Here is a 26393-nt window from a genome sequence, read left to right on the forward strand (position 1 = left end):
TTAAAAATGGGAGAACTGCAGCTGACAGATAATCAGTCAAAAAGCTAATCAATCTGACTATTAAATTACAAATGTGGAAGTGTTTATTGTCGTCATTGACTGGTTTCCCAAAGTATAAAACAGTCTGCAATTTCTGGTAAATTGTCATACGCAGTTGTTTTCGACAGTTTGACAGATATTAATAAGGAGCTACACATGTGCGTTTGTTCTTCAGGAGGTTCTGCGTCTCCCGCAGCGTCGTGTAGTGTGTGAAAGCAGCGGCAACAGATCTCTGACCCTGCAGAACGCCGGGCGGTTCTCCAACCACTGGTTCATACTCTTCAACGATGCACTGGTGCACACACAGGTACACACAGACAACAAGGCAAACACAGAAAATCTGTCCAAAAAACACAGCCAAACGATGGTGTTTTTCTTTTATTTGTAGGTATCGTAAATCCATGATGGACAGCATGAATTCTCTACAGACTGTAGTTGATATGTAAATACGATTTGCTAACAATGCCTACAGCAGGATGGGATGGACCTGTCTGTCCAACTTTTTAAATTTATTAAAATTGTCTTACGGTGAATCAACAACCTCCACTGCTTAAACATCAGCGAAAATCCACAGGATCTTTGGCGGCCTTGTTCAGATCAGACAAAGCTTCCACTGGATCTGTGTGTGTTTGTTCTGTCTTCCCGGTGCTTCTGGACATCTACCATGTTTTGCAGATGAAGTTTAAATTTGTACATTTTGTCTTTCATTCACTCAGGGTGCCATTCCCTCTCAGAGCTTTGTAAGTATTTCTGACACCAGTTTGCCCAACTTCACCTCCAACCAGCCAGTTTAACCAACCTGAGCTTTGTGCTGCAGCAGCATAGGTGGGCTGGTCTCTGTTCAGTGCTCACACTTGAGAGGTTCACATGGTATTAGTAAGCAAATAAATGAATATTAACACAGTTCTTTATGTAATGTTAAAGGGGCTTTTTACTCCTTTTTGCACTTCTTTGCACATCCAGATAGTTTTAGTTTGATTTGCAGAGGTCTAAAGACACTAGTTAAACAATCAGATGCCAGATTATTTGATAGACCTAGTTACAGTACAACAGCCCTGCAATAAACGCTACCTTCATGGAGGGTATAATGTTGAGTTTTTGTAGAAATGTTTTGTTAAAACCCTCAGTACTGTGTTAGTCTGAGGTGTTTCTCGTTTATATCAGTGATGGTAGACTATCTGAATAAATATCTAATAAATTTGTAACCCTTAGCATTGCAGATGTGATCCTGTGTTGAAATTTATTTATTTTATGCATGTTGTTCTGATGGCTGACTCTGACCAAAACTGACACCGACACCATACAGGCTGCTCTGTGTGTATGTGTGTGTGTGTGTGTGTGTGTGTGTGTGTGTGTGTGTGTGTGTACTTGGGTTTAGATGGGTTTGCAACCGTAGCGTTAGTCAGTTGGTGGTGAAAATAAATGCGATCATGGTCATGAGAGCTCGTGGGCCGAAAAGATGCTGGTGAAAGGACCCACTGCTGCGTTCTAGCTTTCAAAAGCATCTAATCCAAGAGACGTCCACATCACTGGCAATAAACAAGAAGAAATTACATTCACCGATTAGCCCAGATAACAACTCCGTCATTCATGGAGGATAACAAATTTACTTTTGCTTTGTCCTGCGCATCTCTTTCTCTCTACTTTTTGTTTGTTTCAGTATAAAACAGTTCACTGTTGAACCTTATCTAAGGTTTAATAGTTTGCCTGCCTTTCTGTTTGGTGTGGGGTGGTGTGTTAATAGACAGAAGTGGTGAAACCTTTCCTGTTTCTCTCTCCCTTTTTTTGTTTTGGGTTAATATCCTGTGTTGTGTATTAGATCTTTGACATAGTTGATACCTTTTTAAATTAATTTTTAAATGCATATTTCCCTCTTAATTTATTAATTAAGCTTTGTTAAGCTAAACCAGATAAAATTAAATTAAACTGAAAGGAGTATATCATAGGTTTTGCTTGTTTTTGTGCATTATCAAAAAATCATATGCATTTTACGTTGTTGTAAATCATTCTCTTACACACACTAAGTTTTTAGGTTTCCTGCCTTCATGGAAGCCTTGTTTGTAGTTAATTTCAGGTTATACTGGATACTGAAATAAGTCAGCAAGTTGAAAAAGTGAATGTATGCTGGGGGAAATAATAGCAATCATTTAGTTTGGTGTAGTAGTATTCTGTTCTGTTTTAGTTTCATTTAGTTTTAGTGTTAAAACAAAAGTGGTGTTGAAACATGAATAAAATAACACAAAGGTCAAAACTCAGTGGAAGAAGTGGTGCAAAATGACAGCTCATTCATCTCGATCAAGATTCCTCATGTGCACATACTGTATAGTAAAACGGAGAGTACATTCACAATGTTTTGTGGAACTTCCCTAATTGACCAGAATATCAAAACTACAGTGAGACACACTCGCACATACATGTAATTTGTGAAGACTTTAGTTTTGTAATCTCAGATAGCATGATGTTGGCTAATGCAAGAATTGTCAAGACCCACATATGCAGAAAGATAACAGTAAAATGCCTTAAGCAGTGCTCTCCCTCTGTCTGTCCCTCCCTCCAGTTCTCCACACATCACATCTATCCTCTGACTTGTCTGTGGGTGAAACCAGTTACTGAAAACAGCAGCGGACTGTGAGTTTGAACGTCAAACATAACATAACTGATGCAAAAAATGAACAGAAGACATCTCACTCACCCCACCCGTACAGTAATGTAATGCTATAGTGCCAGCTGGGTTTGCAGATACGGCAACCACCTGTAGGTCTGAACGGATCTTTTTGGATTCTGGTTATTGAGTTTACTGAGGCTGAAGCTGGCCAAACAAGCAGCAAATACAACAGCACAACTTTGCAACTTTAAGGCATAATATCCAAGCAATGGAACAATTATTACCGGAGGCACGTTTTGGCGGATGTGAAATTGGTTCTTAAAAGCCAAACTTCTTCTCCTAATTGACTTTTTATTGACCCACTTTTTTTCTACGCCATCATCTATTGGCAAACCGATTAAATGCATTTCAGGCACATCCACACTGATGGACTTGCAGCCTCGGTGGTTGCTTGCTCTGTTGCAGCTACCTGTGTTTTCTCTGGAACTCCATGAAATATAGCGTTGAAGGATTGAAGATACTAACCTACTTGAAACTAAGTTGTCCTCCAATTTTGCCAGGTTTTTAAAGTATTCCCCAAATTATTAGAATATATTCCATCATTTTGCTGTCTGTGTTATCAACGCTGATTAAATTCATTTAGTTTTACTTTGTTTTTTTTCTCATCGTATTAAAACACTTTATTTAGCAAATATGTTGAACACTTCTACATAGATCAAGTTAATTACTGTCCTTGTCTTATGTGTCTAAAGCTATGCCATCAAAATTACATGCCCAGAGGAGAGTTTCACCCTGGTCGCCTCAACGCCACAGGAGAAGGTACATTTATGTTTACAAGCTTATTAAACACACGCTTATGGTAGCTTGGTTTTCATCCAAGGAGTTTTATATTCTCTCTATCTCTCCCTATAGAACAAGTGGCTACGATCTCTTAACCAGGCAGTGGATCAGGTGCTGGGTGGTGGAGGTAAGGGGTCATCTCCAGGGATGACGGCGATGTCTCGTACAGCCTCCTACACGTTTACTGGAGAGGGACGGTTTAAAGACGCCCAGTACACCGGGGGCTGGCTGGCAGGACGAGTTCATGGCAGGTTAGAGAGCTTGTTTTATTTGTTTGTGTGTGTGTGTGTGCGTGCGTGCGTGCGTGCGTGCGTGCGTGCGTGCGTGCGTGCGTGTCCGTGTGTCCGTTCGCCTATTTCATCACCGTCACTGCAGCACGAGTGTGTACAGAATAATGTTTGCTTATGGGTGTGTTCATGTTCAAAAGTATTTTAAACTATGTGCATTGCTTTTTGGCAGTCCCTTTAAACTTCCAGATATTAGAGGGTCCTTGAATGCACCACAAAGGAGAGTATTGAAAATGTTCCAAGCTCATACCTATAGTATAGTACCACACAACAATAAAATCAGTATTAATTAGTTAAAACATGCAGAACCACTGGTGGTAAGATAGTTCTAGGATGGAGGCATTAGTTCAGTCCTCAAACATCAAATCAGTAGAGATTTGTGGGGGCGAGAGATAGTGAGTGTGAAAGAATGAGCAGTCAATGTATCTGCAGGGGATGAGTTCAGAGTGGACTGAGATCCAAACAGACCATTTCCAGTATTTTTCTTTGCAGACTTTGATAGAATGAAGGCTTAAGTTGACTCTACCTGGTAGTAGCTAATTAAATGGCCACTGAAGGTAAAACTGGCCATGTGCAAATAGTATATGCAAATGGTAAAATATAATTGCTTTTACAGAGGAACCATGAAGTGGCCAGATGGACGAACATACACTGGGAACTTAAAGAGTGGACTAGAGGATGGGTCAGTACAGTAACCTGGTGTAGTACTAAAGAGCTGGTTAAAATGTTACTCATGTCCAATATGAATCACATCTCAGCCCTTTAGGGGATTTTTGATCAGAACATGAAATATTTATGAACTTGCAGAAACAGAAAATAATGTTGGTAGCCAGCCTAAATTTTCCATTCTTGTTGTGTTTTAAACATCTAGTTTGCAGACTCCCTGAAACCAAATGCTGATTTTTGCTATTTACAATTAACTGGCAAAAATTAAACTGTTGCTGCAACATTCTTGTAAAATTGTTATTTTTCTTTCCAGCTATGGGGAGTGTATAATACCTAACAAAGTGCTGAATAAACCAGAAAGCTACCACGGACACTGGAGAGATGGCAAGATCCATGGTTTCGGGAAGTACAAGTCAGTACACTGTTTTCTCTTGACTTTTTAGTAAGGTAGAGAGCAGCATATGACAACTGAGCTGTAAGTAACTTGTACATACCTAAGGCACAGGGGACATGTCTTCATCACCAAAGTCATATCAGAATCGTCAAGGTCATCTCTGGTGTAGTAGAAGTAGTAGCAGAACTTGACACCAAGTCACAAATGTAAAGGGAAATATTCAGTCTTATTCAGTCTTTAGTCATCAAGTCTGTCTCAGCAATGACTCGGATCCCAAGTCACCAAAACTGGGGCCTGGGTACCTCTTCATGGCAGTTTGTTTTGAATCAGTGGCCTGCGTGCATCTCTCTTCACGTGAGCATACAGAGGGCCTCTCTCTGTGTAGTGGTATTCATGCCTCTGTGCGTCCTACCTAGGTATGCCAGTGGCGAGGTGTACGAGGGCTGTTTCTGTGACGGGCAGCGGCATGGTTACGGTATGCTGAGCTCTGGTAAACAGGTCAGGACTTCCTCCAGCGTTTTCATTGGCCAGTGGGTCCAGGACAGGAAGACAGGATATGGAGTCTATGATGACATCACCAGGTCTGATCAATTCCTCTGCTTCAAACCCAAGAAAACTTCCCATTTAACATTTAAAAGTTGGAAATCCACATTTACTAGTAGTACACACTCCCTCATGAAAAACTCAGGTTTCCTTTAGGTGTCTTGTCTTAGCCTGAAAACCCCGGAGACTGAATTGTATTCTTGTTTTCCTGTAATAATAAGAAACTCTCAGGTTGATTTTGTATGGTTCTGCCACATTGGTCTCCAGTGACATCTTGAGAATGTCAGCTCCTAAAGAAAAAAATGGCTTTACAATTTTAGAAACATCTGATCTTGAAAAATGTATTTGTGGACAGATGAACAATTAGCAGCATTTGTTTTTATGATCAACTATAGTTTAGGTTGTCAGTCCAAAGTATTTCATGGGTATTATACTTTTGTTTCTGTAAATGCACCGTTTCCCGAATAGTAATTTCTTATATTTGTTATTCTGACCGTACTGAAAATGTGCAGTGAATGAATTTATATTTCATTTGCAAAGACACAGCACTGACATTAGTTCCCGATCTCGTTTGCTATTCTCAGAGGTGAGAAGTATATGGGACTGTGGCAGGATGACCAGTGGCACGGCAGCGCTGTGGTTGTCACCCAGTACGGTGTGTACTATGAAGGGACCTTCAAAGAGAACAGGATGAGTGTACGTTCACCCTGAAGTATGCACTCATGTATTCTATCATGTCCTCACATAATTGGATAGACATAGATCCTGCTGTAGGTCCAACGTCTGAGGAAGTACAGACGTGAGCGTCCTTTGTTAATGAGGTAGTCTGCGTGAGTTGTCATTTTGAGAGGATTATTAATGTGTGAACCAAGGGATTTGACAGACTCTGTTCTAGTGATAGGTTGCTCATTGACACATACGGAGGTTTAGTATTTGAAGGGAGAGGTCAAGGACCGTTTCCTTGGGTTTGGCTGAGCTTATCAGAAACACACAGACAAGGTCCTGCATGTTACATAATGACCATGGGCTTCATTCTTAATACTTTTTTTTGTTTAAATTTTTCTTTGTTTTATGTGTGCCTACTGAGACAGAACAACCACTGGTCTCAAACAAGCAACCTTGGGGCTTGGACTTTTGGAAATGTATATTTAATTGACATTTCTACTAAAAAAATCTGAATAATACATGAAGATTAGATTAAAAATGGAAAAAAAAACCCTCACAAAACTAACTCAAAAACTAACTTTCTAACTAATCTATGATGACAATCATTGCAACACTCTAATCCTAATCATTGCACATCTGGAAAATGACTGTATAAAGTTTGATGCAGTGTGTATTTTTATCAGGGTCCAGGGCTGTTGGTGTCAGATGATGACACAGCTTTCCATGGGGAGTTTTCTGATGACTGGAATGTCAACGGGAAGGTATAAAGAATGTGTGTCTCCTTTCATCTGTGTGCTCTCGTTCTATGTCTGTCATGCTCTCGAACAATTTGTGTCCATGAAGGTATTCTGTTGATGTCTTATGGTCTTTACAATTTTGCAATGTCACTAGGTTTCCTTGTTTAGGGCTACAGGGGTAATTGGAAGATGAATTACTTTTCATTTCTGCATACTTAATTCCGACTTAGAATTTGACAGTTGTTAGTGAAGTTATAGCAAAATAATTAAATGTCACCAGCATGAAGCCCTAGTCATTGAATAGAATTTCATACACACCAACTACTCCTCCTCCCTTCTTCTTCAGGGTGTTTTGTCCCTGGCTAACGGTGATTGTCTAGAAGGCCTGTTCAGTGGAGAGTGGAGCACTGGGCTGAAAGTGGTTGGAACGTACACCAAACCAGCTGCTGATGAACCTGAGAACAGGGACAGAAACAGACTGTTGTGAGTCCTACTTCATACTATTTTAAACTTGGAATTAACCGGTATCCTGAATTGATTTCAACAGAACGCACTTCTGTTGAACAGCCAGTTCTGAAGTCTGCAGGCTTTTGTGTGCTCAGACTGTCGGCTGTTATCGGAAACATGACAGGATATTTAAGTATGCGATAGAGTTTGTTTCATCTAGAATTTTATGTTCTTTTCTTGTATTTTAAAAATGTTAAAATGTGTGCATGTGCAGCAGGTTGGGTCAGTATGTGGTGCCTGCAGGTCAGAGGTGGAGCTGTGTGTTTAATGAATGTTGGAGTCGACTGGGCTGTGATGCAGCAGGGAGAGGAGAGAGGACCACAGCCTGGGAGAACATCGCTGTCACTATAACAACTGCACAGCGACACAGGTAGAAATAACACACAGCGCACACACACAGAAGCAAATGTAAGTGTTACTATACTGTATATTTCTGAAATTCATTGTTGCATATTAAAATAAGTGAATTTGTGTGTCTGTGTGTGTTTTTGTGTATGAAGCCCAGACCTCAGTAGGTCTCAGAGCAAAGTATTGGAGTGTTTGGAGTTTATTCCCCAGCATGGAGAGCCTGTCACCACGGCAAACTATGACAACATAAGAAGATATCTCATCAAGGTACAAATGAAGTCTCCAAAACTTCCCGATTGATATTTCATTAAAGTCTATAACAGTATCTATGTTTAGAAATATAATCTGCTGGTCGGACCCAAGGAACCAAAGAGCATTAGAGGGAGTTGTATGTCATCTTTTTTTTCCCTTCAATTTTTTTTTTTTTTTAAAATCCTTAAACTGAGCTAGAATTGTACAATCTTGTCTGTGAAACACATCACCGGGACACAGCATTGCTGTGGAATGAGAGGAACGGACCTTTCACCTTATTAGTACATTTTTAAATTAAAAATCAAAATGTCCTGTACAGTGAAAACCTTCTGGTGTGTGAGGGGAATTTTTTTATGGCTTTTGCTGTTAGACAGCTGCAGGACATGTTTATTAACAGTCACTGAAAACAGTAACATTAGGTTTGTTAGAGGTTAGAAGTTGACATGAAATGCTGACTCAGCAACAAGACTGCCGTCTGTTACTTTATCCATGTTTTCGTCACTGGTATAATACTTGACATAGAATACTTGATATTGACATACTACTTTAGGTATTTATGTCTTTGTGTGCTTGTATGTCAGGCCTGTGAGACCCCCATCCACCCTCTGGGCTGGCTGGTGGAGACGTTGGTGACCGTCTACAGGATGACTTACGTTGGCGTCGGATCCAACCGCAGGCTGCTCAGGCAGGCGGTCCAGGAGGTCCAGGCTTACCTCACACAGTACTACAGCATCGTCAGGTAGATTCAAGTCCTGAAGTTTTTTTTTGTTTCTTTTGTTTTGTTTTTCCTTGTTTACATTTCAGTCTTCAGTTAGACCCTCTGTTTTCTGGAGGGTATCTGGATATAAAGCAAGAGACACTGAATATAAAAGAGAAACTCACCTGGCTCAGTTGTGAACAGAGGGCTGTAGTCTTCTTACCAGCTTGTGCTATTTCATTTTTGTTAAGGAAGGTTGGTGGGAGGCAAAGTAGATAATGACTAACTGTACTTTTCATGAAATGACTCAAGTTTCAGACAAAAAAAAGGGGGAGAACACACGTGGTTTGAATTAAAATTGAAAATCATATGTTAAAGTAAAAAATTTACATAAATAAACCAAAGTCATGTGAAAAATCAGTGAAATCAGCAATGTAGGCTGGTGCATGAATGAGTGAAGGATGTTGTGCTGAAAACTAACAAAGTGAACCAAACAGAGAATTAGAGCAGGCCAGCTTTAAAGGCTTCCCAGACTAGGTGAACCACCTCTCACTGTTGACCTCGACTCTGCTCGGCTCTTTCCTCAAAAAGGAGGAGAAAAACCAACAAGCGTGGTTTCCATTCTGCTAATTCATTCTTCCTCCTGCCCGAAGAAACTGCAATCGTTATTGATGTTCCGTAGCTCTGAGGAGAGGAGGTGTGAGGATGATTGGTCAGCTGATCTGATGGGACAGTAAGAGGAGTGGCTGGGCTGCTGTGGAAACAGCTTTGCCCTGATATTAATAACATCATATGCTTTGTAATACTGTGGTCAAAACGGCTGTAGAAACAGGAATGGCAGTATTAACAGTGATATGACATTCATGGTTATTTATAAAATACAAAATATTAGAATGAGAAAAATGAAAAGCTTGATTTATTTTTTCATTCGTACGCCAAAAGGCTTTTCTTTTCTTCCTCTTTTCTTCTTCTCTATTCCAAGTTTATCGTGGCTCATTCAGAAAAAAAAAAATTTACAGCTACAGATCAGCACAGCCACACAGTCACCGTTATTACTATTAGTCCTATAATATCATCCTGAACCTGAGAAGGATGTCAGACCCTGTACCTGTGGTCTTTCACAAACTGATGAGGCTCCAGATTGTTTCAGAATATTTACAACTGTTTTTATTGGTCCTTCAGATCTCTTCTGTTCATTCAGTAATAAACAAAGTTTCTTATGATTTTGTGACACCCTGGGGCTCCATAGATCTATATTAAGTTCTGGGGGAGCAGTCAACAGACACCAGGTGTTTTTCTTTTTGTTACTTTTACTTATTTGCACACATTTGAAAGTTGGCATGCCTAGCGTCATTAGTAGCTGCTGACTCTTCAAAATGACAATGGAGGTAGCAGGGATGTCTCGTTTGGTGAGTACACTTCCTCCATCCTCACATCTCTTCCTCACATCTCTCTCTCGCATCGCCCGCGGGTAGGAACTGAGACCTGAGGTAGAGATGCGAGTGAGGGAAGCAAGGGCCTCACGTTAGTGAAATGGAAAGCCCCCCAAGTACACCAAGCCAAGCAGTGGGGGTCGTGACACAGTGGACACGATGGCTACATTTGTAGCGAGGCGCTGCTGTGTGTGCCCTCAGAGTTGGTGTTAATATTGTCAGTGTACCGAACTGACACTGATATTTCAGTGCATAACTGATCATTTCCAAGCAAAAAAAAATGCCAGCACTGCATTGCTGTCATGATATAGAAAACCAGAGGCATTCAAGAACAAGGAGGAAATTCAAAAGAAAATGAAATAAAAATGTCTTACACAATTTATCTCATATATGTATAGTCCAGCATAAAAAAAACGTCACATTACTAAGTAACATACATTTTTGCCTGCAGGTTTCTGTTTCCAGGGTTACCAGATGATGGCGGCGTCATCCCAGACCCCCCTGCCTCTCCATCCAAAAGCAGACATAACTCTAACACAGCAGAGCAAAGGTGAGCGTCAACACATACACACACACACACACACACACACATATATATATGAAAATAGACTGAAAGGTAGTGCTTGTTATCTGAGCACATACAATGGTTCGCTTACAAGATGACATTATCCACACAAGACCCAGCCAGATAGCGTTTCCTGGTCAGCTCATCCATCTATGTGACACTGAAATAGACCAGCTGTACGTTATAAACCTTCATCTCCCTTTCTCTCCTCCACCTTTGTTCTCCAGTGTTGTGGTGGTGAGCTGCTCCTCTCTGCTCCTCCCTCTGCTGCTCCCTCAACTCTACCCTCCTCTCTTTACCCTGTACTGCCTGCAGGAGGAGCAGCAGGAGGCCCAGTACTGGGAGCGCATCCTCCGACTCAACAGACAGCCCGACCAGTCACTGCTCAGCTTCCTGGGAGTGCAGGAGTGAGTTTGCGCATGCAATACAAACACACACATAAATGAATTTCTTCGTAAAGCCAGAGAGAAGCTGTCTCTACATATTGTTACGTTTACTCTTCCGGTTACTGGTAACTTTTATCTCAGATACACAGGAAGTTTCCTTTCAGGGAAACATAACATTTGTTTGAGCTTGTCAGACTATGTTCATTTAAAAATGATTTTCGTTTCTTGTAGCAGTCAAAATATTTTTTCACTTTTAGAAAGTTCTGGCCAGTGTGGATGTCAATTCTGGGGGAGAAAAAGCAGGTCAGAGACTAACTGTCTGTTTTCTCTTCGTGTACCTTTTCTCATCAACTGTACTCATGTCCAGTCATTTCGTTCACCAGCTTTCAGTCCATCTATCTATGACTTTCACACATTATAAATTTCCTCTGAGCCCAGCTTAAAGCTAAGATGTGCTGTATTTTTTGACAGTTGCATCTGCTGAAATGTTCTTTTTAAGACTTTTTCTCTGCTTCTATCTCAGATTGTGTCCAGCAGTAAAGATGCCTGCTTTGTTTCTGCTGTGGAGACACTCCAGCAAATCAGGTTTAAGATCTCAGCTCATACCCAACTTAACACAGCAGAATTTCTTTGTGGTGTTGGACAAACTTACAAATAACAACATAACATACATTTTTTGCAAATCCAAGTATCCCCTGACTTAATGTGACATGACGTGGCAGATTATTCCAACACTAATCATACAGCACAACTCAGAGCATTAACAAAATTTCAAGTTCATAGATTATCATGTAAATTAATGAGTTCTATAATAAAATATTTATCATTCCGCACATGCAGCACCACCTTCACTCCGTCAGACAAACTCCTGGTCATCCAGAAAACATTTGAGGAGCTGACCCAGGAAGTAAAACCTATGCTGGAAGGGGATTTCTTGTGGTGCATGGATGACCTGCTCCCCCTCTTCCTCTATGTGGTTATCAGGGCTAGGTGTGTTATCTCACACACAAAAACACACACGCTTTGTTAGCAGATGTAGAAATTGATGTCTAATTGTCTCACTCTTGCTGTCAGCTGTTGGTGGTATTGTCACGTTTTCGTGTTCATGGTCGTACAGTTTCATTACTATCTATTTATATATTAGTGACCAATTCTAAGAGGACCATTGCTGTTATCATTCAGTTATATCTCAGTGCAGCGAATTTTTAGCTAGAAAAAAAAAAAAGTTCATTTAGAAGCTTAAAACTAGATTGATCCCAGCAAAAAGCTGTTTTGCACGACACACGTAAAACGCATACAGTTTGGTGAATGTCAGTTACACATCTTGACTAAGTAGCTTTGGTGTCATGACACGTGTTGTGTTTCAAACACAGAGTGGTGAGCAGAGGCTGCAGGCTGGTGCCTGACATGTTGTGTTTTAACTGCTCTGCTCTGCAGGATCAGGAACCTGGGAGCTGAGGTCAGTCTGATAGAGGATCTGATGGATCCCAACATTCAGCATGGAGAGATGGGACTGATGTTCACAACACTGAAGGTGGGGGACCCCCCAAAACACACACACACACACACACACACACACAGACAGACAATGTAAGCATGATAGAATTTTGAAAATAAATCACACCTTAAGCAAGTCATTCACTTTTCATTTATTTACTTGCCCACTGACACATGCATTCATCGTGTATTTCTCATTTCACCAGTAAATTCTATTGGCATGGTCTGTGAGTCCAGAATATAGGTATTCTCCAAACAGCCTGATTGTCTGTTTCTGTGTCTTTTGATACAGATCTGGATGCAGATTCAAATAATTTTTGAATTAATTAATTTAATTATTTAAATGAGAAATTTTGGACAATTTGCATGACGATGTGTGTGTGCTCTCTTAGTGCATTGTAATTTTTCAATTTATTCCTACACGCTAGTTGATTCACTAAGTAACTAATTCATTAATCGATTTACTATGTTATTCAGTTATCTATTCATTTATCCAATAATTCACTTGTTTATTGTTTGTTTTTGTTTTTGTTTTTTTGTTGTTGTTTTTTTAATGGTTTATCTAGTCGACCCGACCTTACACTCATATATCTGTTCATTTCAGTGCAGGTCTTTAAACATGTCCACATGTCTCTGCTGTAGGCGTGCTATATCCAGATTCAGCACGAGTCAACTACGTAGGAGCGGAGAGGACGCCGCCCCACAGTCAGCGGGACGGGGAAACTGTAGTGTTGACACAGTGCTGCACACACAGGAGCTGCCAGAACAAACCAGTCAAACACCAGTATTCCACTGGTGGCCACTGGGAAGCTGCACTGAGGCTGCATAGACAGAGAGCAGAGGGAGAGGAGAGTGTTACGCCTTCACCCTCTGTCAACACACAGGAAATTATACCTGACACCTCGTTCACTGTTGATCCTTTTGGTATGTTGCAGTACTCCAGAGTTCTCTGTCTTCTATTGAAGACAATATTCAAGACAGCAACACACCGCCCTCTTGTGGACATGTTAGAAAAACTGCATTATCATCTTCATAACATGGTAATATGTCCCTGTCAGGTGTTTTATTGTATATCTTTCCTGTCTCATCTGCTTTTTATTAGCACTTGTAAACACTCCATGCAAAGGGAACTAACCTAAGTCTGAAACATGACCACATTTTAAGAGGAAAATCACAAGCTAATAGTGAAATAATAATGTAAATGTTTCTAATGGCTTAGTAGTGGCTGTAGAAGATTAACAGTGCAGTTACCACAGTAAATACACTGTTGAAAACATCCAAATTTAATTAAGCCTACCTATAGTTACCCATTAAATTTGTGTATATTAGTTGACTGAATGTGATAACTACTGATTTGTTAAAAATGAGCAGTTGAGGTTGCTGATGGTCAAGACAAACTGACAGAAGCTTGTTATACTGTTAGTTGGTGGTGGTTTTGTAGAACCAAAAATATCTTCCTGCACTTAGGCATGTTTTTAGCACTTGTAGCATTTTACATAGTGACGGGAACACTGCGTTTTCATTACTTTTCACTGGTCTCAGAGCATCTACGTGAAACACAGATGGAGTTTAATTTAGCAGTCAAGCTGGCCTCCTGAGCAGAGATCAGACCTTTGGCTCAGAGGTAGGCAGCTGCAGCAGCTCAAGAGCACACTGGACAAGAGATTTGGCTTTTCTAACGAAATGAACTTTGCAAAGTGTCTGCGTTATATTCTCTACATGAAAGAAGAGAAAAACTGCTGCAGGCACTTAATGTCTCAGTTGTGGATTGATATTTCTTCCTCAGAAGCCAAACCAAAATAACTAGGTCAGAAAGCTGTAGGTAATAGAACGGGAAATTTTTCATTTCCCTTGGAACAGTATGTTCCTGCAAATGTATTTTAAATGCAAATAATTTACTTTGCTTGCACGGAAATCACAAATCCTCCTTTTTTTGGAACATGTCCTCTCACTCTTCAAAGTGTTATAAGACTGTTATATCTTTTGAAAGCAGGAGAGGTAGTTCAAAACATCACACTAAACAGACCTCCAGTTTTCCGAGACTGTTTAAATTATTTTTTACTTATTTATTTTTTTAAAGACATCTACCTTCCTCCAACCCGATTCCAACCTGTGCGTGCTCCCACAGGTAGAAACAAACCATGAAGCTTTTTGTCTCAGGTCTCGATTTCTGATTTTCATAACTAATAATACAGTAAACTGGCCAGTAGGACATTAATATGTCACTACAGAGGGAAATGATTTGTACTTGAGTTAATATAACTAATGAGGGAACACAGAGTAGCCAAGCATAAGAGAAATATTCTTTCCTCTACTGGTATTCATTCAGTTTTGTTCTATGGAGCGCACACAAGTGTGGGTGTGGGTGTGTGTGTGTGTGTGTGTGTGCGTGTGTTTGGTGTGTGAGTGAATGAGCATATTATGAACAAATCTGACAAGGAATAGTTTTAACAGTTTCCAGTTTAGATCAACCAGGAAAGTGTTTGTTGTAAAAAAGTAATATACAGGTTATATACAGTATATGTAGATTATCTCCATCTAGGATGTTATGTTGTACACAGGACGTGAAAAAAAACAAAACTTGTCGACAGATTTCAATGAAATGGGGTGGAAAGTTAGCCCCTAAAAAGGAATGACTACTTGATTGTGCACCCAGTCATTTTTAAAGGAATGCATTGTGAGATAGGACATTACAAAAAATGTTCAACATGTTATCAACTACTGCACTTACGTAAGTGGAAAGAATGTGTCAAATGTATGTCAGGATTGTCTATCACTGTGTATATTTCAATGCAGATCCAGACTGAAATTGTCTATTTTTATAGCTCATATGCTAGCCTACAAAAAAATGCAAAATCAAATGTATTGATCCTCTGAATCGATCTGTATGTGTTATAAAGCCCTATAGGGACATCAAAATAATTTTGTATTTTTAATTCACTTGCATTGAGGTCCCATTTTTAAGTCTCAGAATCGTCATAAGCTCAGCCAATAGTGTTGTCATGTGTATTTGAGTACATCCTTTTGTTTATGGTTTTTTTTAAGCATGAAGGACCCTCAAATCAGTTATAAATGAATTATGATACTTCACTTATTCAGTATTAGATATATCCATTATAAATGGATTTAAGTTATATTATAAGCTAGCTATACCACTTAATCTTTCGAGGGTCACGGGGCAGCTGGAGCCAATCCCAGCTGACGGTGGGTGAGAGGCGGGGTACACCCTGGACGGGTTGCAAGTGTATCACAGGGCTGATACTTAGAGACAAACAACTATTTACGCTCACATTCACACCTACGGGCAATTTAGAGTCGCCAATTAACCTGCACGTCTCTGGACTGTGGGAGGAAACCCACTTGGCACGGGGAGAATATGCAAACTCCTCACAGAAAGGCCCCGGAAGAACTGGGGTTTGAACCCAGAATCTTCATGCTGTGAGGTGACAGTGCTAACCACTGCACCAACCGTGCCAAACCTTATAAAGAAACAATACATATTCTAAATTTCCCACAACCTTCTCGGCACAATCAGGTCTCCCCCATGGAGTCACAGTCATATATATTGTTTAAGATACAGACCCAGTGGCATAAAATGATATTATCCTTTGGAATAGCTACCAAACTTTATTTCCTACATTTTAGATAGCCATAGGGTTGAGACAAAGTCAGTACAGCAGAAAAATCAGGTTTGAAATCTGCTTCAGTTAAAATTTTTTATTTTTTTTTTTTTTTGGGGGGTTATATTATTGTCTCATGTCACGATGCAGTTTGAACTTGGTACATTGTTTCTGAAATGAAGTGCATCCTATCAAAATAATGCAAAAAAAAAACTTAAGTTATGATTTGTAAAATGGTCAGTAGTAATATGATGTGCGTGTAGTGTGTAATTAACAGGCTAAAACATGTTATGATCCTGTAAAACCTTAATTTCTTGGAGGTTTCAGACTAAGAGGCTGTAAACTGATTGAATTTATGATTTGAATTTATAATTTTTCTAACTAATTCTACTTTTGTAATTTCATACATTTGTATGAAGTGATGATCAGGGGAACTGATTGTAGACTGTCAATTAGTTTTGATGGATAAATTCATTAAAATAGGAAATGAATAAATGTCTCTACTCAAAAAAGGGCAATAAATTTGGATTAATTCTGAAAAATGTCTCTGGATGAAAATTATTTCTTTTCTTTTTTTTTTTTTTAATGCTTGGCTTCAGGAGTACACTGCAACAGTGACCAGTGTTCAAAAGAGAAAAAAAGTATCCAAATGTCCATGTAAACTACTCGGACCATTACTGGGGCCTTTCTCACCGCAGACATTATGATTTGTCTTATTAGGACACTGGCTCTGTACTATTCAAGAGTGAAACTGAATTTTTTTTATGTACACATGTGCTTTTGCTCCTGTGACATGTCAAGTGACTTCTGTGAGAAAGGCATATCCAAATCTCCACTGTCCATCTATGACCTCAGTATGTTGCAAACGATATCCCCCAAAATGTGGCCATATGCGGTCATGTCTGCCCTGACCAATGCGAAGTCCACCAAAGGTGCATTCAGTTGTAATCAGGAGAACTCAAGTTTGATTATTGGCTCGCCTCACATTCAGATGCTGTTGTTCATTGTCGAACTGAAATTAAAATTCGTTTTTGAAAAGAAATTAATAGTATATCTTAGTGTTATTTGGCTTGAAAGATGTATTTATTATGTAAAAATTCTCAATAACAAAAGCAAATTTGGTCTCCAATTGATTATATAGCTACTGTTTCTATTGCTGCAGTATCAACTGCAAAATAACTTTCAATTTAGAAACTTCACTCTAGTAGTCTGGGATTAGAAATGATTTTGCTTTAGAAATTATTATTTCACAAATGGGGAAACATGGAGTAGTACTATGAGTGGGATGAGGCACTTGGAGCAAGTGTTGCACTTGCATCTTTATCATTGTCTGTCAATAAATTCTTACCATTTATTTTGTGTGTATAATTGTACATGGACGACTTTTTTAATGTTTATTTTTGTTCTGTTGTTTTGCATGTGCTCAGTTTGAAAGTGCTGGTCTGCATCATAAGCTCCACTTGGGTATTTGTTCCCTTTTTGAAGAAGTCTTAAGTGTAACTGAAAGGTGAGGTTGTTATTTCAATGCACATACTGGTTTGCAACCGTGCCCCTGCCTTCTCTTCAAATGCTGCCACTGTGTACTTTTGACATTAGGGCTCCCCCAGTGATTCTTCTTTGTGCAGATGGGTTTCGTACTTGCCCATATAGACTTGAGTCATTTGACGGTGTTGTCCTGTGGACGCAGGGTGGCTGGATGGTAACGTCACATCTGGTTTGGATTTTACAGAGGCGATACATTATCATTTGAGATGATCACAATTAAAATAGAAATGGTGCTTGTTGTACCAAAATAGTATGCTGATAGAGGAGGAATAAACTGGCTTTACAAGTAATGGGTGGTTGTTGTTTGAAAGCCTTTCTTTGACATCCTTCATGTTTATCCTTGCTTAGTACATCGGTGCACTCTCACCCAGCGTGCATGGTCAGTTTGATACCGATTTTACGTTACAGTCTACATGTCTACGCTTGTAACTTCTCATCACAGGCTGTCGTCTCCGTGTGGGCGTGTGTTGTTGTGAGCAGTTCAACCACAGGCATTTTCCTTCTAAATGTGTTTCATTTGAAAGATTTTTAAGAGCCTGAGTTTCCATTCTACACAGAGATTTTATAGGCTGATTGTACTATTGTTAGCCTCAATATATTTAAGCCATAAAATAAATAAACGAATGACTTCTTATTCGCCAGCAGAAGTATTTAGCACTGGGTCCTTCATGTTGGGAAATAATTTTTACAGGTGTTATAACTGAACAGTTAGCTGGGTAAGATTTTTAAACATCCAGACTTTATTTTCGGTGTCTGGTAAACATTTTTGGGGTCAAGGGACATGGTCTCATGACTTCAGTATTTCTAAAATCCTGGTTCTATGATTATTAAAACTAAGAGGTGCAAGGGGTGGAAGAGGAGCATTTCTTTACTTTAGGAGACACAAAGGAAACTATTTTTTCTTCCTGATGACTCCATTACTTTTAAGAAAATTTTATATTCAGAACATAAAACAGCTTGAATGGGGCCCAAGCCAGTCAATAACAAACATATATATATATATATATAGAGAGAGAGAGAGAGAGAGATGTAGTACCACTTTCGCCCACCATGTCAAAGTGGCAGCAAAGCTCGGAGGACGAGCCGACCAACAGTGACGTCAGCAGGATGTAAATGCAGTGCCTCGCGGCCTGATCGGTCTTTTACCTCTCCCGTGCTGTTAGGGCGGCAGGCCTTCTCTCTGTCTCTGGAAGATTTAACACCGAAACAGCAAAATGATCATCTACAGGTGCATCATCAGCGGTAAGTAGTCATTTCTTCTGTACTCTTTCATGTTGATCAGATAGTGTCTCAGTCGCGGCAGCTATTGTGGCTGTGTTATCCTGTTACTGTGTGGAGAGTTGGCCAGGCTAGCTAGCTAACTCGTGTTTTCCGATGCTAGCGCTAGCCAGATGCCCCCCCCCCCCACCATCCCCCGACAAGAAACTAAACTGAGAACTTTTTGACGATAACCAGAGTCTGCCGAGTGTTAGCCACCCTGCCGGCTAGCCACGGATGCTGAGGCCGGGCCGAGTTTTAGCTCCGGCCCCGTTTCAGCTGCTGGCAAGTTGGCTAAAAGTGGGAAAGTGTGACTACCCCTGCCTCGAGTCATAATGGGAACCCTCGGCGGGGTGATGTGATACGGGACGGTGGTCCAGGACATAAATGCAGCGTCAGTCATTATACAGAAACGTGGTGCATGTGGCCTTTCGGCATCACGTAGCGACTAGCTGCAGTTTTATTTATGGGTAGACGCCTTGCTGCCAGATTTTTCTAGAGTTAACATTAGCATGGCTGCTTCGAAAATGTGTGGAAGATTTTTCTACCCAACTCAGTGAATCAATAAAACAAGTTCCATATGGTAATTGATTTCTACTGTCCAGTGTACATGTACTTTGTAGTTTTACAGGGCATCCAGAGGGTAGCCTGGAGATGTGCTGTGTGTTCGGAAGTGTTATAACAGTGTCTCCTTCTCCAGGTGATGAGATGTTCTCAGACGCCTTCAAAGTCAAAGAATCTGAAAGCGGTTTCTTCTACGAAGTTGAAGGAAAGGTGAGTCAGTGGTACACAGTGTAGCTGAAACGGTTAGTCGATTAAGCCGTGAGGCGACCATCGGAAAAATGCAGTTTGTGATAACCGATCAATCGTAACATTTCTTTTTCCAGCTGAAATAGAGGGGGGCGGCAAATATTTTGATTCCAGCTTCTCAAATGAGAAAATGTCCTGCTTTTCTATCCGATCTGTCGTCGTAAACTAAATAATTTTAGATGTTTGCACTTTTGGTCCACCAAAACAAGACATTTGAAGACGCCTCGTTCAGCTCTGAAGTTGTGAGCATTTTTTTTAATGATTCATCGACAGAATTATCTCCAGATATGCATTTATGGTCGATCTAGGGAGGGTTTCTTTCAACATGCTTAACCTAAAGTAAGACCAAGCGAAAAGGACATTTCACCAGTTCATCCCGTTTAACAATCTGCTCTCTCTTCTGTATATTAGGGCATTTGTGGGCTAATGACGTAATGTCATTGGCACACGTCCGTTCAGACAACGATAAGGTGATTCAACAAGTTTAATCAACCTTTAGACAATTTCCAATTACTTGCGAGAGGAGCACGTTGACATACAGCACCTGGAAAACCAGTTGCTTGATGTTGATGATTACAATTGTTCAATGGGTGGACTTGAAAAATCAATTAACTCATATATCATGATTCTTTTAAAAACAAAATATTAAATCGCCATGCTGATTCCTGCATCGATATTTATATATTTACACCGGCAAGTGTAGCAATAGCTAGCAGCTAACAGGTAGCCTGGGAGTTGGCCGGTTAACCTTTAGCATCAGCGCATGAACCGGAGAGCTTCTAAATTGTTCAAAAGGCGGCGGGAGGTCTCCAATTTCCCACTCAAGGTGAATAATCCTCATTAAATGGCGCCGCTGACTGTTAATGGTTTTGAATTTAATATAACTTGGTTAACTAACAGACGGAAGACTTCTATATTGGCCTACAGCCCACTGACCTCTTCAGTGGTATTCCTAATGACAGTTTTCGTGAGCAGTGCTTTGAGACAGAGCCAGGGGGTTTATAGCAATGGTGCAGCTGAAATAAAACTTAAACAGACTGACTGAGATGGGGATTGTTTGGAAATACGACTTCATGATATACATGGTCTCTAGAAACGTATCATTCAACTTTTTGCCATGGTCCAGTGTTTAAAAAAGTAAACAAGTTGCAATATATCTTAATATTGAATCGCAATACTTTGCAGAATCATAGTACATATCAAATCAACACTCATGTATGGTGATGGTATCAAATCGGGAAATAAGCATATCGTCCCAGCCCTACTATCCATGTCATACTAGTTACTCTTCATTCACCTGAGATTCAGGTTTAGAACTGTGAGTTATGTGATCAGTGTACCTTTGTGGCCGACTGTGCCTGTACTGACGGGTGAAAGGCACTGTTTTTACATGACATCACTGCAATCAGGATGGCACAGTGGGTGTGTCCTACACACAAGCCCTTTTTATAGCCTGTTCAAGGCGGGATTGTTGTGCCTTTATTCTGCCTCCCCATTCTGTATAAAAGGTATGAACATGGAAAATGGGGGGGCATAATCGTTTTGGCAGTAAGCCTGTAGCGAAGGTGCTCACAGAGCTGGAACAACATCTGTTTCAAAGGGGTTGCCAGCATGGCAGGACAAACGCTGACGCTGTTGTTACACTCCTCAATTCTGATTCCGGAAAACCGACACACTATTTAAAATCACAAACATGGGGGCGGCATTACGCAGGCTTTGTTTGGTTCTTTGTAAACAAGCAAAGCCGGCATAATGAGGGGTCCTCTTAATGGCAATTTATCGGGATCTCTACTTAACTACTTAGTCACAACCAGACTTTGACAACAAACGTATGCTCTGAAGTACTGAATATTACAATTAATAATTAAAGAAGTTGTGATTATGGGTGGATTCATGACAAAATACCTGGATTTGTGAAGCTCTGGCACGTCTCTTCTTAAACCATTTATTCTCACTGTTCTGTATCTGTTGAAAGGCTTCGCATTTTTAACTGGCCCTAGAATTTGGTACAGAATGCAGATTATTTTATCAATAACTTGATTGAAGGCCAAAATGACACCACTGGTTCTGCTAAATGTGCCCCGCCTTTACTTGGCTAAGAGCGTAAAGTGGACTGTGTTTTTGCATTTAAAGCAGATTTAATACTTGATTCAAGTGCCATGAAATACTATCAAACCCCGATATTTTTGGCATAAGAGCCCCCCCCCCATTTGAACATAACATAACCAAAATTACTTTGGTAGTGATGGCAGTCTCCAAATGTTTTGTTTACATTTGGTTTATAGATTAAATGTTACTACTGTTAATTTGGATTTAGTTTAATTACCAGAAAGGTTTTGCTTATTTGAACAAATGAAGTGATCTTAGTCCCCTCGCTGTTAAGCCAAAAGTCACAACAATGAACTGATTTTTCAGTGCTCGGTACAGTCATTTCTGTCCTCTCTGCTCCCCTGCATAATGAATCTAGACCGTCACCAGGACAGAAGGGTTTGATGATTCTTTATTTGGTGCCAACGCCTCTGCCGAAGAGTTGCCCGAGCTCAGTGAGTCATCCTCTGTTAGCGGAGTGGACATTATCCTCAACCACAAACTGCAGGAGACGGCCTTTGACAAGAAGCAGTACATGACCTACATTAAGGAATACATGAAGGCGTGAGTATCAGTGCTTTAATGGCTAAATGCAATTAGGAAGAGGTCCCCCCCGAGTTCGGTTGTCAGGAGAGAAAAGTTGAAATGGTGCATCCCCATCTGTACCTGTGTGGTATGTTGGATTTAAAACAGAAATACTGAAGGGTATCGCTCTGTTTGCATGTCCAGGCTTAAGGGCAAGCTGGAAGAGTCCAATCCAGATAGAGTGGAGGCCTTCATGGCTGGCATCACAGCAGAAGTTAAGAAGATCGTGGGAAACATCAAGAACTACCAGGTAGCTATGCAGAGTCGAGTAACACACCGTATTCACAAACCATTTTAACGCCAAAAAAAACTCGCAGTTAGCTGAGTTGGGAGAAGCTTATCAAAGTAACAGCATGTCAGTCTGGTTTAAGTTTCTGGTGAATAATTCACAAAGAATGTAACGCTCCAACCAGCTACTACATCTGTGAGAAGTTGGATATAATCCAGATGACTCCAAATTCACTAAAACCTACTCGCAATCAGTTGGCCGAGCCTGGTAATGCACCTCATTATGTCAAGTGCTTTCAGAAAAATATGACGCTGAGCTTTTCTGAATGTGGGTTTTTAGATGGCACTGGACAAATGTGAACAATCCATTTGTATCCACTTGTTTCAAAGTGGACGTGCACTCGGATCACTGGTGACTTAAAATGCCAATTGTTGTTAATGTTATAAAGCATCGCATTGAAAGCAGCACATTCTCATTCTATGAAATACACTGCACCAAACAGACATGTTACTGTATCTCAATTTGAGTCAGACTAAAATTTGAATTTTTTTAAATTACATACAAAGCATTTAATTAGTTAACAGACCATGTATACTTAGGATAATTTGAGTCAAATACACGCTCGCCAGTATTGTTAAAAAAAAAACAACTCCCCACCTTTATTGATTTCAGTTCTTTGACACAGACTGGTTCTTCGGCTGCCACATAACACGAAGGTTGCTCATGAGATACGATTTCTGCCTCTTTACTGTAGTGTAGTTAAAGGTGCACTCACTGACTTAATGAAGAGTCTCTTCAAGAGAGCATTTTTAGAAACTTCTAATGCCTTTTAGGACTCTTAGTGGTAGCCGATACTTTGAGAATACAACCCCTCATCAACACAGCGCAAAACAATAGACTAAAAAAATTAACACAAGTTTCATTTACTCTCTCTTGAATTTTTGCTGTGGTCCTATGACGTGTTGTCTTTATCTCCTCGCAGTTTTTCACAGGGGAGTCCATGAACCCAGATGGCATGGTGGGACTACTGGATTACCGTGAGGATGGCATCACACCATACATGCTTTTCTTCAAAGACGGTCTGCTGGTTGAGAAATGTGTAAGTACTCAACTGAGTCTGAGCTAACGTTAACTCGGCAGCTGGAGAGGATGATCTGGTATCTAAAAATACTGAGTAGAGGGTTAGCAAAAACTAGTCTAAACTCTTGTGAATGATGAGTCTTGTTCAGTGTTTATATAATGAGTGAGTTCGGTACGGTTGACTCTAAGTCAGCATTGGCCTTGCAAGGTTCAGGATGATTTTAAATCAATATATTGGGTGTTGATTAATTTTCAGCCCATGAAATGCTGATTTCAACATGACTGATTTCCAATGATTACAGTAATTGAAAAGGAAACGAATGTCTAAAATATCTCACTTCTCAGGTCATTTTAATATTTTGTAGCAGTCATCAGTTGTACTGTTTTTGTTTGTGCGGTTTTTATTTATTCTTTTGGGACCATTGAGCCCCTAGAAAACTACTACTGGGCCCATTGGGCAATCCTGACTCAAACACTACATTACACAACCGTTTTCACGCAATGAGCAGTACTAACAGTAAACTTTACCGGAACTCGAAGAGGTTATTTTTAGAGTACATAGTAAGTGGAGTAATTATTGTGAAGAGTTGCTTGGTAGAGTATGTTAATGTGTATTTGTCTTCTTTGCAGTAACTACCTGGAACTACATCTACTTTTCAACTGGCTGCTGCTTCCCGAATGGCCCCAAGAGCCGACTGCAGAGCACTATTTTGCATCATGCCTGAACAAAAACATTCTTGTACAATTTCTTAAATATTCACATTATGGTCCACAGTACCCCCAAGACTGGGTGAATCAAACATGACTGGTCACTGAATACAGTTTTTAACTTTTTCTTTTTGGCTTTCGCAGTGTCTGATTTTTGTCCCAGGATTGGCCCTTTTTTTGTGACAGAAAATAAAAGGCCGGACAGTAAGCAAAGCTCTGACTCTGGCTGAAAGAAGACGATTTTTCTTCTGTCTGCGTACTGTTTTAGCAATGATCCATACAGGTTGAACTCCTCAGACCTCTGTGTTCATGGTTGTATTAAATAAGATTCCATCTACTGAATTTGAAAATAAAATCTAGTACCACCACTTTCAGTTTTGCTGTATTTGTTTACACTCAAACAGGCAGCTTTTAGGTTGAATTTAGAATTAGTGGAGCCTTAAAATGTACATGTGACTACAGAACAGGGAAATTGACCTCTATCCTCTTCAGCAATGCCATCCTTATCACCATAGTGTGTTTTAAGCGCTGAGGACGCTCCAGCGGTTGCTCACAAGAAAATGGAGTCTACATCAAAGAGAATATAATAAATATATAATAAAATACAATATTGTAATTGTGATACCTTGGTAGAGACATGCCAAGATGAACTGATCACCAAAAGATTTAAAATTAAAAGATGAAACTCTCTTCTAGTTTAGAGAACTAATGCATTGCTATAGACCTACAGCAGCTACAAACAGCTAACTGGCTTACTTTAGAAGTGGTAGCGTAAGGTTAGAAATTCTTATCTATGTATTTGGAAAGGATTGGTTCAGGTAATAGATAAATGCATTAACCGTACTGGCGGCTGACCAGACAATTATCACAAGTCAATTAAAACGCATTAGGGTCATATGGGTCACCTCTGAAGGCACTGAAGTGAGAAAATAAGAAAAGTTGACAGTGATATATCAGTTGGGTTGACAGCAGGTGACACAGCCTGTACATATCCCCAATTCATTCATTCTTTTGGTAGGAAGGATGCTCGTCTTCAGTTCTCGCTGATAACGTGAGTTTTAATGTGTCGGCATCCATGTTTAATTGTAAAAGTAAATTTGCCTGTGTGCCGTTTCAAAACTTGGATACATGTTCCTGTATTGCCAGCATCTGATATATACTTTGTCAAAATTTGAGTTTCGAAAAAACTACAACTATATCTATAGTATCTATACAACTATACTATCATATTGTCTAGATGTGTGAGCCTCATGCTTCTGTCAATACATTCAATCAGCTTTGAAAAGGATTAATATTTACTTTTTTGTCAAATGATTTTTTTTTTTTTTAAATCGTTTTAACACCAAAAGTCTGCACCTAAACTGTAATTACAATCCAATCATCAAGTTTCAACATCTCACCTACTTTAAAGAAGAAAAGTGGGACATGGTGGGGATTGAACCCAGGACGTTGTGCATGCAAAACACGCCCTACCACTGCGCTACATCCCCTCCTGTATATGCCAAGGCTGCGTGTTGTTTAATTAAGTGTAACTTAGAGTAGTCTTCTGTACCCCCCACATAAAATCCTTTGTCAGGATAACACAGTCACACAACTACATATTAAGGTCGCTGCCTTTACATTGAAAGAAGACAGTCAGTCATAATGGAGATGCTGGGGATTGAACCCAGGACCTTGTACATGCAAAGCACACGCTCTACCACTGAGCTACATCCCCTCTGCTTCCTGTTGCAGGTGGAGTCAGTATTGAGCAACTGATGTTGTGTCTTTCACATAACCTGAGCATTGATGGATCTTTATTGTCAGTTAGCAGCATACAGATCCCGCAGCCGACAGGTTTCAGGTTCACACCATCCTTCGGCCTGGAAAAAGGTGGACAGCTCAGTTATTTTGTAAATAGAACGGGGAGGTGAATCCTCAAACAGGTAAGATTTACAGGACACAAATACACCATTACTCAGTATAGTTGCTATGGGTTGAGTAATGGCCCGAAATGGACACAAGAGGGA

The 26393-nt window shown here is 40.1% G+C and overlaps 2 protein-coding genes and 1 non-coding gene across 7 annotated transcripts in view; 2 read left to right on the forward strand and 1 right to left on the reverse strand.

The window, feature by feature from the left end:
* LOC120801268 (alsin-like) overlaps positions 1–16592 on the forward strand; it is a 29038-nt gene extending 12446 nt beyond the window's left edge. For 2 of the 5 annotated variants that reach the window (XM_040148031.1, XM_040148033.1), the window contains exons 21-41: positions 215–346; positions 756–779; positions 2597–2667; positions 3397–3463; positions 3557–3735; positions 4388–4453; positions 4751–4849; positions 5248–5412; positions 5959–6070; positions 6724–6801; positions 7124–7260; positions 7499–7654; positions 7785–7899; positions 8466–8623; positions 10466–10564; positions 10807–10986; positions 11223–11268; positions 11489–11550; positions 11806–11955; positions 12403–12499; positions 13105–16592. In XM_040148031.1, coding sequence (XP_040003965.1) covers positions 215–346; positions 756–779; positions 2597–2667; positions 3397–3463; positions 3557–3735; positions 4388–4453; positions 4751–4849; positions 5248–5412; positions 5959–6070; positions 6724–6801; positions 7124–7260; positions 7499–7654; positions 7785–7899; positions 8466–8623; positions 10466–10564; positions 10807–10986; positions 11223–11268; positions 11489–11550; positions 11806–11955; positions 12403–12499; positions 13105–13143 — 2232 coding nt within the window. In that variant the 3' untranslated portion in view covers positions 13144–16592. The remainder of the gene's footprint in view (positions 1–214; positions 347–755; positions 780–2596; positions 2668–3396; positions 3464–3556; positions 3736–4387; positions 4454–4750; positions 4850–5247; positions 5413–5958; positions 6071–6723; positions 6802–7123; positions 7261–7498; positions 7655–7784; positions 7900–8465; positions 8624–10465; positions 10565–10806; positions 10987–11222; positions 11269–11488; positions 11551–11805; positions 11956–12402; positions 12500–13104) is intronic. The other 3 variants (XM_040148034.1, XM_040148035.1, XM_040148032.1) reach the window with 2 other exon arrangements.
* Positions 16593–18738: 2146 nt separating this feature from the next.
* tpt1 (tumor protein, translationally-controlled 1) lies at positions 18739–24758 on the forward strand. The gene is made up of 6 exons (XM_040149264.1): positions 18739–18869; positions 19585–19658; positions 22162–22346; positions 22512–22617; positions 23579–23695; positions 24307–24758. The coding sequence occupies exons 1-6, from the start codon at positions 18842–18844 to the stop codon at positions 24307–24309; spliced, it is 513 nt and encodes a 170-aa protein (XP_040005198.1). The 5' UTR covers positions 18739–18841; the 3' UTR covers positions 24310–24758.
* Positions 24759–26029: 1271 nt separating this feature from the next.
* On the reverse strand, positions 26030–26101 carry trnaa-ugc. Its single transcript has one exon. It is a non-coding gene; the product is annotated as a tRNA-Ala (tRNA).
* Between the last annotated feature and the right edge of the window lie 292 nt (positions 26102–26393).

This window comes from Xiphias gladius, chromosome 16 (genome assembly GCF_016859285.1).
Source record: "Xiphias gladius isolate SHS-SW01 ecotype Sanya breed wild chromosome 16, ASM1685928v1, whole genome shotgun sequence".
In the NCBI taxonomy this organism is placed as follows: Eukaryota; Metazoa; Chordata; class Actinopteri; order Istiophoriformes; family Xiphiidae; genus Xiphias; species Xiphias gladius.